The sequence below is a fragment of the Epinephelus moara genome, chromosome 3 (assembly GCF_006386435.1).
Source record: "Epinephelus moara isolate mb chromosome 3, YSFRI_EMoa_1.0, whole genome shotgun sequence".
In the NCBI taxonomy this organism is placed as follows: Eukaryota; Metazoa; Chordata; class Actinopteri; order Perciformes; family Serranidae; genus Epinephelus; species Epinephelus moara.
The window spans coordinates 40,905,216-40,917,610 of NC_065508.1; the positions used below are offsets into that span (position 1 = coordinate 40,905,216).

Below are 12,395 nucleotides of genomic sequence, written 5' to 3' on the forward strand. Positions count from 1 at the left end.
TATTTTGATTTATTTTATTATTTTCTTTAATTTGTAGTATTTATTTATTTTCTTGAGTATTACCTATTACCCTTTTGAGTTAGGTCTCTCTTAGTTTGTATGCCTTCGGGACAGGAGAGGGATTTGGAGCCATGTCTGTGTGTATATTTTCTGTGCTGTGTATGTCTTGTTAAAATGGAAAATTGAAAATAAAATATTCAAAAAAAAACAAAAACAAAAAAAAACAGGAAAGCTACAAATGAATTGCCCATTTGGCATAAATAAAGTTGTCTGAAACTGAAACTTGGCAATCATGACATTATCTCTTGATCTACACCTGCAAAATAACAACAGAACATACTTAAAATGTATTTAAACAACTTTTATTTGCTCATTTTAGGTGCTAATTTGTATCACTGTGTCACATTTGGGGTTTTTTTAAACATTTGCATACATTCATTTTGTCACAGTGGTGAATAAAGCTGTGTAGACATGCACAGTTGTAACAATGTTTCAAAATTAATTTATATATTAGCTCCAAAATTCTACAGCTTAACTACATTAAACTCAAAATTAAAAATACTGCAACAAAAATAAAAGCAATAATTAAATTATGAAGATGACATAAATAAACTAACATCAAATAATGTTAAATTATCTAAAAAAAAAAAAAAAAAAAAGCCATACCATAAAACATACCATAACAATATTATTATTAATTGTAAGATGTATTATTATGGACACTTTAATTCTGTTGCCCTTATTGTCATTCAGATTGGCGACATAAACAGCTTAGCTGGTAAACTGCTCTAGTAGTTAGTGCAGCGCAAGAAGTAGCTGTTCCTCAGCACACGGAACAACCTCCCAGTCCTCAAGCTATACTCAAACATGTAGGGTCCACTGTAGATGTAAGTGAAACCTGCAGAACAGATGCTTAGTATTAGTTTCTCTGCAACCTTTTTCTCATTTAAGTAATCTTGTAATCTTGACTTGACAAACTTTGTTACTCGCCTCTGTACTGGAAAGCTGCAGTCACCTTGCCAGTCAAGCCTGAGAAAGTCTGATCCACTCTCTTGGGGAATCCCTGGTCCCTCTTCTTTGTGGCCTCATCATAACTGAGAAAACACAGACAGTAATTAGACTGATTCACCACCTTGTAAACCATCATCATATCTAATCCAGTCCCTTCAATAATTCCACATCACCTTATTTGAACTCACCTGTAGTAATTGCTGCCTACGAAAAACAGAGTCTTGCCAGATTCAACATCATAAAGTGCTGCATCAATTTTCTTCACGCTTCTGGGCAGACCGAAACTGGAAATTGATTTGGGATAGCCACGTTCAAGATCATAGGCACTGAAAGCCCACACTCTTTGATCTGTACAGAGATTAAATTTTTATATATATATATATGTATGCATGTATGTATGTAAATGTAAATAATGAAGGCTTGAAATTTGTGTCACATTAAAGACTTGGGTAGATAAGGAGAACACATACCTTTAAAGAGAAAGAGTTTGTCTGACTGTTGGCTTTCATAAGCGGCATTGATGTTGGTGGGAGCATTGGGCCAGAAGTTTGTGATGAGACTTTGCTGAGGTGTATTGCTCTGAGGGTAGCTCCGCCAGAAGAAGCTGAGAACACAACAAGAACATTTATTAGGGGTGTTGGTGGATTAGTGGATAGAGCAGGCTCCCCATGTACAAGGCTGTTGCCGCAGTGGCACAGGTTCGACTCCAGCCTGTGGTCACACTTAAGCTGTCCTATCAATTAAAGGCAAAAATGCCCCAAAAAATATCTTTAAAAAAAAAAAGAACATTTATTAGTCCATGTGTCAGATCTTGTGTCAAGAGACAAATTCTTCATGGACCCCAGATATTTGAGCAATCTGTATGTCTACAATAGGCTACCTGTCTTTGAAAAAGAGCCTCTCTCCTCGCAGGGTGGCCACAGCATCCAAGGTCATGGTTGAATCACAGGCATCAGGGGTAGTTGGGGGCTTAGGTTCCTCTACAGATGGATCCTTATCAGGGTTTGCACCTGGGGGTTAAATGAAACCAAAATTTCATTACAACAATAAAGTAATAATAATAATAACAATAATAATAATAGTAATTATTGTTATTATTATTATTATTATTATTACAATAGACTATGCAAGAGATTGTCAGACAGAGTGCTCTTTGTGCAAACAGGCATTAATGATCCAGCCAGTCAGTACGGACCATAGAGAGACTGGATGCCGTTGACGTCATCACGGGGCAGAACAAAGGTGTCTGGGTTTCTGTATGTGTACACAGGGTACATGAGAGCACCAGGATCTTTAGAGTGAGACAAGCCCAGGGAGTGGCCAAACTCATGGGCAGCCACCATGAAGAGGACGTAGCCTACAGCAGAAAACACAGAATGACAGGTCAGTTATAGCTCCTCTCCATGATTAGATCATGTCACTGACAGCAGTTAGTGAGTAAAAGACACACTATGCTGTGTATTACTAACAAACTGACCTGTGTTAGAGCGGAAAGTGAAGGTCTCGTCATCATCAAAATGAGCATCTCCTCCGATGCCAGGGGCTGGTGCGAAGGCATGGGCAAGAGTTCCATCAGGGCCATCAAAGGGGTAATAATCACCATGTGCTGTTAACAAGAACACACTCATGTCAAGTTTTGCAAACAAATACAACTACAAGCCATTAACGAAATTAGTGTTTAAAAAATGTTGGTTTTTTTTGGTTTGGTTTTTTCCTAAAAGCATCTTAGTGCTACAATTGATCAGCTCTCCAATGTGATTCCAGATGCAGAAAACACTTAGTTAAAGCAATGATGCTTCGTGGAAAATCATAACAAATAAACTGAGCACAGACAGAGTATATAACTGGAAAAATTCTGTACTCACTTTGACGGCCAAACGAGATCATGATGTCAGCCGTGCCACTGTAGATTCTTGTGAATCTCAGAGGAGTGACTTTGGCCCAAACCTGCAGTGCTTTCTCTATAGAGTCATCTACCTCTGACTGAGACATGTCAGGTGTGTAGTTCTCTATCCTGCAGGACAGAAAATAGTAAAGGATATTATTAGTTAGACTTACTACAGTTATTCTTTCATACTCTTTCTCTCTTCAGATCATTCACCTGTAGGTAAGGTTGTTTTTCTCCCACTTCAGATTATTTCCAAAAGTGGAGTAATGGGCAATGTTGCTGTCCGGAACGCCACAGCGGGGCTTCTTCATCGTCTCTAACGTGTCAGCGTCAAGCGTCCCGGTAATCTGGAGACCAAAGAATCTCTGCATCTCACTCAGCTTCCTGCTCACTGGGCTGATCCCCCGTCTGATAGTTGGACCTCTCTCCTCTGTTAGGTTGAAGAATTTCTTCAAGTAGTTCTGCAAGATAGGACAGGAGTTTGATTTTCAATTATGCATCAGTTGCAGAGAGCACATTATACTCTATATAGGAAGAGGGTTGGTTACAAAGCAGAAAGCTATTACAGCTGCAGTGTGACATTCAGAATTCCTAGAACATTAAAGTTTTCACATGCACTATAATGCAAAATAGTAAGAATATGTGCAGAAAAGACAAAGCAAGAATACAAACCTCTGCAAAGTCCTCATCTTGCGCAGTAACCTGCTGTAATGGCACACAGTAAACTGTGACTGCCAGGCTTAATAGAATGCACAGATTGAAAGTCTTCATGTTTTCTCAAATACAACTTGTGTTTCTCAGCTGCAGGCAGCTGTTATATAGGCTGAGGACAGGGCATATTGAGCAACTACACCCCAGAGTCAGTGACTCAATATTCCTTTTAAGGATAAGAGAGGAAGTTGTGCGTTGATTACTCACCCAACAAAAAAGTTTCCCAAAACAAGACACTGTAATATTGATGGCATGACACATTATTTAAGTGTAACACACTCTGCCTGGGAAAATTTTCATAAAATAGAATAACAACAATTAATACATTTATCATAAAAATTATGACTAGTATATATGTTTCAGAATCCCGTGCAAATTTCATGTGTTTAATTTTGTGTTTTGTGTTTTTAAACAGTTGTCTTGCTTATAGCTAAAAAAAAAAAAATTAACAGACTGTTGCTAGTTGACATTCAGATCTGCCTTAAAACATTGAAAACAGTGATAGACATGCAGGATAAATGCGGCTTTTCTTTTAAGTCAGGTACCTGCGATAGTTTATATTACACTCCAGAAAAATGCCTTATTTTGCAACATTAAGCAATCATTTAAAATGCCCATAGTTCATCTACTGAGGATTGAAGCTGCTTAATGGATCTGAGAATGAAAACGTTTTGTCGGTTGTGTCTGAATCTACAAAATAATGAAGATTCCTGGTGCCCTCTCCTCATTTTCTACCAAATCTTATTAAAATCAGTAAAGTATTTATTAAAAGTAAAAGACAAACAAATGATTGGGAACAGAAATATTACCCGAAATGAACATACAATTAATTACATTAAAAATGAGGTACTTAAATATTGTAATAAAATGTCAGATCAATGATGATTGGGGTGCCAACAACTTTTACTTTTGCTCTGCTTTACTTCATTCTCAACGAAATGCATACATTGTGAGCCATGCAGTCTCTATATTTGTATTTTGTTTGGGTGTTTTTGGGCTGAGTGAGTGAGTGAGAGCCTATTTGATCCTCACATTTTACTGAGCCAGTCTTTCTCTTGCATACACAGACATGTTGTTTCATGTCATTATGAACAAAATCCTGTCACCTTACATTTTAAATTCAAAGTTCTGACAGGTTATAGAGTACTTCCCTGGAGTCATTTGTGCTTTGCAATTTTATTCAGAAGTCAAATCACAAAATCCAAATATGAATTAATTTTGTCTTAAGCATGTTTATTACTGAAATATGCAGGTGAATTTATGAAAACATTAAAGTCTGTTTACTTTCTAACCACCTTTATAGCGAGTGTTGGTCTGCATAACAAACATGACACATTTTTTACTTGAAGAAGGAGCTGTGGGAGTCAACTGCAGGTGGTTATTATCCACGGGATGTGTCTGCAATCGTCTGCAACCACGCTGTACATGTTATGTAATGTTAGTGGAAAGCTACATTTGGTCACTCTTTCCTAACAGCAGAGACAAAGACGCAGTAATGTTTCTCACACTGTCTTGTGTCATGTAAATTGATCAACACCAGTAGATGGATTCGGACAGAATTCATGTCTTGCAATAAAAAAGCAAAAAATAAAAAAATCTTGAAAACAAACACATCTAACAGCAACATTTGAATGAAACACATACATTTAAAAACACACACACATTAACTTTAAATTCAAACACAACACACAAACTGTACTATGATACAAACACAAATGCCACTATTACAACACTGTATTATGCACTGAGGTAACATTTTAACCACTTCCCTGGATTTCTCATCACTTCCCAAATTTGCTGTGTGATACATTGTGGTCATTACTAAATATACGAGTTATGTAACACTTTGTGTTTACACACACAGCTGAAACACAGCACCATTGTCATCAAACTACATGGAGTTCTCTCTTTAAATGTCTCTCTGTCAGTATTTCATTAGCATTCTTCTTTTTGCATTCCAGCAGCTCATAAACAGGGCTGGTAGAGATGTTTGGAATTAGAATTACATTTGTGGCTGATGTTTCCCCTAAAGAAATGTACAAGTCCTCCTGGGAATGAAGATTCATTATTGTGTTACATAAAATGTAAATTTTTTTAGCTCAGTGCTCAAAATACATCTATCTATCAATCTGATAATACCAATACAGACCTTTTTAAATGGATCAAGTATAAGCCAATTAAATACTGTTCCAGCAAAAATGTTATAAAAATTGTAACAGCTACAGACATGTCATTCATAAATGTAATAAACCATCTAGAAGAATTTAATTAAAACCCTAAAACGTTAGTGTATGAATTTCTTCTTCTAATTAAGAAGTGAAATGTAGTAAATGCCTCATATCACCTGTAGAGAAGAGGATCCTAAGTTTTTCTGTAAAAGATCTTAATATAAAATTAACTATACTATATACTACTATACTATATAAAATAAAATATATATCTTAGTTATATATCAACAAGTAACAGCACATATTAGCTTTGTGCAGCTCTGGCTTTCAAGAATCTGCCCTCATTTTAATGGACTGAAGTTTTTTTTGCATGTGATAAAAAATGACAGTGTTTTAGTCAGTTTATAACTTAATTTAAGAAGTTCATCAAAATTTTTGACATTTCTGGAATTCAAATAAATAAGTTAGTTAGTTATAAGTTTGACCACTAAATTTAAAGGGACAATTCGACATTTTGGCAAATTCGCCTATTGCCGTAATCCCTATAGTCATATGAGAAGGTACATTACCTTGAATTGTCAGTGCCTGCTGTTCTGAGATCGGTGGGGCAGAGCTGCCCACTGAAATGGAGGTGAACGGTACAGCTCCCTCTTTCCCTCAAAACTAATCAAATACACCATCAAATGAAACGCTCTAGTGGACAACACATGACTTGCGCATTCCCCACACTATGAAATAATAATGTATTATTAAGTAACATTACGACACATGAAGCAAATACTCGGAACTACTTTCTTGAGTAAACCACTGGGCGGAGTGACACAGTGCGCACCTGAGACAGTGCCGTTGTTATTGCTTGCAGCCTTGCATTTGCGGTATCGTCAGTTGGACGCACCAGAAAGTTTGAGAAAAGTTTACAGAGTGTTGTTGTAAATCATGGTTTACACATGTATTGTAAAAGGCTGTGGTAACAAGCCGAAGACATGGAGCAGAGTGAAGTTTCACGTAGTACCAACCAAAAATACGGACAGGATGAAACAATGGCTATTTGTGCTGGACATCGACCCCAACACGCCTGTGGAAATGGTCTGGAAAATGTTTGTTCACTCCAACCATTTTTTACCGGAGGACTACAGTGAAAGGATGGAGCGCAGAAGCTCAAGAGTGGTTCAAACGCAGACTGCTAGGGAACATTTTATGTTGTTGTTCCCTCAGGAGTTGTGGTGATTTATGAGTGTGGAGTTAGCATGTTCTCCCCGTGTTCCGGTGATTATTTTGAGGCATACTCTCGTCCCATCCCACCATCAACATATGTATGTAACATACAGTCACTGGCCAGTTTGTTAGGTACACCTATGTAATTCCATGCAATCCAGTAGAACGGCTATACCATGATTTTTTTCCCGAAGCTTATACATTTTCGGTTATTGTTGACATTGTCTAGAAAGTGATGATTCTACTTTGTTTATTATTGAGGTCATAGTGAATGGTGGTGGTGTACTGGGGTGGCCTCCTAATTTTGTCTAATTAAGGGGGACAAAAATATTAGGAACACTTTTCAATATATTGCACTCCAGTACACCAGCACCACCCACTACAACCTCAATGATAAAGTAGAATAATCACCTTTCTGACAATGTCAACAAAAACTGAAAATGTAAAAGCTTTGTAAACGTAGAATGTGTGGCAGAGCTGTTGTATTGCATTGTATTAGATTGCATAGGTGTACCTAATAAAGTGGCCAGTAAGCCGCACATTTACACCACCAATCCATGCCGGCTCTGGGTCTCCCCTCAGCCCCTGGTTGCTCGGCAGCCTCAGCCTCTCTTCTTGCTCTCTCTTCTTCCAAAACCTGTAACTCTTCCTCTGTATATTCTGGCTTCTTCTCAACAAAGTTGTTTTGATGACGGGAGTAACTGCACAAAACATACGCTGTTTGAAATCACTCCGCCCAGCAAGTACTGTATGTCTGGAATGTACTGTAGTTCCGGCTGTGCATTTGGCTTCAAAAAAACTCTGTCTTGTAATATTACATTATTATTTTATAGTGTGGTGAATTTGTAAGCTACATGTTGTCCACAAGAGCTCAGAACAACAGGCACTGATAATTAAAGGTAATGTACCTACTCATATGACTGTAGGGGTTACGGCAATAGGCAAATTTGCCAAAATGTCAAACTATCCCTTTAACCGAGGCAGCACAGTGACACAGTGATTAGCATTGTCGCCTCTCTGGAAGAGGGCTCCTGGCTCAAATCAAGGGTGGGGGAGCCCTTCTGTTTGGAGTTTGCATATTCTTCGAGTCATCGTCAGCGTCCCAGAGGAAGCCCACATCAGTGTCGGTTTCTTCCAGGTACACCTGCTTCCTCCTACAGTCCAAAGACATGCAATGACTAGTGTAATTAATTACAAATACAATTTCAGTAATAATATTGCAATTACCCCAAAACCAAAAAACATGTTACATTACTTTTGTTATCACATTGTTGGGGTCAACATATTTTTACCTCACTAGTTGGCGGCACCACAAATGTTGGGGTCAACACACTAGGTTTCACACGGAGGCTATCGGAAATAATTAATAATTAAAGCTGCAAGCAGCGTTGGGTGGGACCTCGCACTCGTGCCCGTTTCGGCCTCCAGCTTATGTCATCATTGTGAATTATTTAGAAATATCAAACATATTGCCACAAACATCAGAAAATCCTTACAGAGCTGAATGTTTTGATGTTCGAATGCTTTCTGTAGCTGTAGGTATGTAGAAGTGATGTCACAATATGCAAATTAGATCAGAATCAGATTCCTCTTCCTTTATTTTGAGGAAGAGATGAGAAAAACAGCACAAAACAAAAGAAATCTACTGTGTAAATATGTTCAAAATGCTGTTTTACTGAGATTTATGAAATCCAATATGGCCTCCGCCTAGTGACGCCACAATATGCAAATTAGATGAGTTTATTTACTCCCATCACAAACTTTGGGTCATGATGAATATTTTTCTCATTTACAGTATGCCTTTATCTCTCACCACTTTGAGGCGACAGCCTTTTGAAATGTTGAAATGAAAATGGAATATTTTCCTCAATAAACTCTGGCACCTGAAGGGTTAAAATGGAGATGCTGCCCCTGTCATCTCTGCATGTAAGATGTAGACACGCACACACATCATGTTTCTGTGAGTTTGTGTGTGACAGCGGTTGCCATGGTAATGAAGTAGGTGCACCTGGCAGAAGAGCCGAGAGAGACAGACAGAAAACAGAGAAGTGACCTCTTTTAGTGGAGATTTAACTCCTCGAACAAGTTCTTCCCATTCCCAAACCGTTGGTCCAATCATCAAAATAAAGTAATGGTGAGAGAGATAAAGTTATACAGAAGACCTGTTTAGCAGCAGTTGAGCTGGCATGTGTGCGTCTTTAAAGCCGATACAATAAACGGTGTAGGAGGAGATGTTTTTTGAAGAAGAGCACATTTGAGGGGAAATCTTACTTTGAAATGGCAAGTAGCTCACTTCCTGTTGGATTTAGGTCATGGGTGTCAGCGCGTGATTTATAGGTCGAACACGCCAGTTTTGGTTTGAGCAGTCTACGACATTCCTTCGGGCCGCAGTGGCCATTTTAGTGCGCTTAGGTGGCGCTAGAGAGCCCATTTTGGCACTGTAGGGGTTAATAATGTGTATTTGCTGTTTCAAATGAAGATTCTGCTCCTGTAATCTGTCCTTTAAAGATTGTGAGACACACACACAGAGAGCCATGTGTGTGTGTGTGTGTGTCTGTGTGTGTAGCTGTTGTCATGGCGATTAATGACTTGCCTGCACCTGAGGGGCACACAGAGAGCTCATGAGAGAGCAGATCAGCAAAGGCTGTTTAATATGGGTTTGAAGTTTCTCAAACAAGTTCTTCCCATTCCCAGACCGTTGGTCCAATCAAGAAAATAAAGTGATGGTGACTGAGAGCCATTTCTCGTGAACGCACGTGTCATGTTTTATATGTGTAGAGTCAAAAATGTGGTCACACGAGCGAGTTACAAATGTGTTGCACCTCAGCTGTTTTCCAGAAATTCCTCTCAGTTTACATGGGAGTGAATGAGAAAAAAATCTGCGCTCCCTTCGCTTTGGAGCCACTCAGCAAAAATGTGTACGTGTGAGAGATTCCATGTCAACATATCTGTGACCAGGACAAATTTTCCTACGTTTTTTGGTATAAATTGTGTATGTACAGTGAAAATTGTGGCCATGGCAGCCAGTTAAATGTGACATATTATACTCATTTCTGCTTCCTGACATGGTTCCCTGATGTCTAAATGGAATGTTAGTAACATGCTTTGGTCGAAAAAGCTGAAGGATTGAACACAACAGGGTTCTTGAAACACCAGTTTCACAGCCCTGCTCCAGATGGCCGGTTTCAGTGCCTTTCTCTTTAAATGCTAATGAGCTACTGTGTGCGCCGCCCAAAGACGGTATTTGCGCCACCCACCTCTTCCTGCCTGTGGAAGACGTGAGGCCGGCATCGTGTGACCATGGCAACGGCTGAGTTTGCTGATGAAATGGCCGCCGGACAACAGACTGCGGTGCAACCGTACATGTTCGAGCCGGAGTCCGACCCAGAACAACAAGAGGCCCCAGAAGAAAGTCAGCAGCCAAGAATGAACATGGATGTTTCTCAGTGGTTAGTAGTTAAGTTTGTTACCTCGACATTACTTTTATGTTACTGCATAGACTAACGAAAGTTTTACGGGCTTAGTGGCCGTCTTCCCATGTTGTTACAGATCACAACTCCCTTCTCATGCCTCGAGTGTTTACATCATAAAGCTTCGCCAAACCTCGGCTGGCGTTTACTGCTGTTCAGTTGCAGTAACGCGGACGCAATGCTTAAAAACAGGTGTTCCTGTGGCAATTGTGAACAAATGCCTACAGAGCCCGAGAATATCTGCTGTATGGAAATACCACAAGTTAAGTGTGAACACTGGGCAAACATGGTTGTCATTTTACGGTCTCTCTTTTCTGTAATCCATTGTCACTCACCTTTCTACGTTACACGAAGACTACAGCAGCTTCCTGAGCCACCATCATGCATGGTGGACCATCCTGGCCTAGAACCTGTCTGCCTGAATGTATTTTCATTGCAGAATGCACTGAATATTTATCGGGCAGACTATGGACCTTTACGTCTGAGGGGAATAGTGCAGTACGCTTTTAGTCCCATAAATACTATTAATTTATTGCAAAAGTGTTATGATGGAAAGTACATAACTGCTTTCTCTATCTTTCATTGCTTATAGTATCTTTACTATTTTTTACTTGGTAACATGAAAACTACATATCAAACAATGAAAACACACAGAACAGTTAGTAAAGATGTTTTATTGCAAGAAACATTTGTAGACATACAAAATAAATATCTGAAGTGGAACAGTTGAACTTGCCAGTTGCCATGGATGTGAATATTCAGTGCTGACTTTCTATTGAATTGTGTCCAGCCAATATAGATACCTAGCCTACAGAAGCTTTGTAAGCTGGTGCTGGGGCTTTCTGGGGAGGAGTGTGAGAGTTGTGCTGCCTGCCTGCGTGGTGCTGAGGATTCGTGCAGAGTTCCCTGACGCAGAAGGACAGTATGTTGGGTTCAGACCTGTCCTTGGTTTAACCTTGACACGTAACTGGCTATAACGTCCAGCTTGTCGGGTCTTTCATACTGAGCCAAGAGGTCTTCAGGGATTGTAAGTTTCAGCACCTCGTTCACATATGGGGCAGGGTCCTGGAAAACCTTCTTGAAGATCAGGTCCAACAGTGCATCAACGTAGTCTGCAGTGCAATAAACAAAAATTAATGTTTACAAGAAAATTGCACTAGAACCAAAAAGCCTTGTGCTGCAGTGTTGTAAAGTGTCTCTTCTTATTTCTCCTAATTTATACATTCTCCTTATTTATTATTTATTTTGAAAACCATCTAAAAAGAATTCAGATTTTATTTGTTTGTGTTTATTTTCAACCTTTTGTGTTATGCCTGTGTGTCCATGTTTATTTTAATTGGTTGGGTTCAAATAAAAGATTTTAAAACTTACGGAATGTTGGCTCTGCTTTCACAGGCTTTGCGGTGCATTCTCCATGTTTAGATTTGGGGAAGTTGACTCTGTACAGCAGCTCTCCACTTGTAGATGTTGCCTGTGGTCAGCCAGCATAGCAGGGCAGCCAGGTAGAGTCTTGGGTGGAAAAATAGTACTTTAAAAATCATAGCAAGCACACTAAACTATAATGAACTAAACAGATAGTGATGTTTTATTCACCTGCATAACATTCCAAGGTAGGGGAAGACAACATTCTTGGGTGCAAAAAGCAGAATGACGCTGTGAAATGCCTCCAGTGATGAGGTCTGATAGTGAGGGCTGAGCTTTTCCACATCTTTCAGAATTCTCTTATTAGTCAACACCTTTTCTAGCCTGCAGAAAGCTGGTGTTCCTGAAAAAAAAAATCACATGAATTCAAATGGTTTAAACATCTTTTAGATATATATATATAAAAAAAAACACATTTTACACACAATTTTGTGTGTGTATCTACCTGCTGTCAACCATTTGCTCTTGTCTCTTGAGGTGCGCTGCGGATGCAAGCGCTGGGGGAAAGCA

The 12,395-nt window shown here is 39.1% G+C and overlaps 1 protein-coding gene and 1 long non-coding RNA gene across 2 annotated transcripts; one reads left to right on the top strand and one right to left on the bottom strand.

Annotated features, from left to right (window-relative positions):
* Positions 1-346: 346 nt before the first annotated feature.
* Positions 347-3,689, bottom strand: LOC126384658 (collagenase 3-like). The gene is made up of 10 exons (XM_050035820.1): positions 3,572-3,689; positions 3,113-3,360; positions 2,877-3,025; positions 2,489-2,617; positions 2,207-2,368; positions 1,892-2,021; positions 1,482-1,615; positions 1,200-1,359; positions 991-1,094; positions 347-898 (listed from the first exon to the last, which is right to left on the bottom strand). Exons 1-10 carry the CDS (start codon positions 3,668-3,670, stop codon positions 789-791), a joined length of 1,425 nt encoding a protein of 474 aa, XP_049891777.1. The 5' UTR covers positions 3,671-3,689; the 3' UTR covers positions 347-788.
* Positions 3,690-10,812: 7,123 nt separating this feature from the next.
* LOC126385041 (uncharacterized) lies at positions 10,813-11,830 on the top strand. The gene is made up of 2 exons (XR_007569395.1): positions 10,813-10,961; positions 11,254-11,830. It is a non-coding gene; the product is annotated as an uncharacterized LOC126385041 (long non-coding RNA).
* The last annotated feature ends 565 nt before the right edge of the window (positions 11,831-12,395 follow it).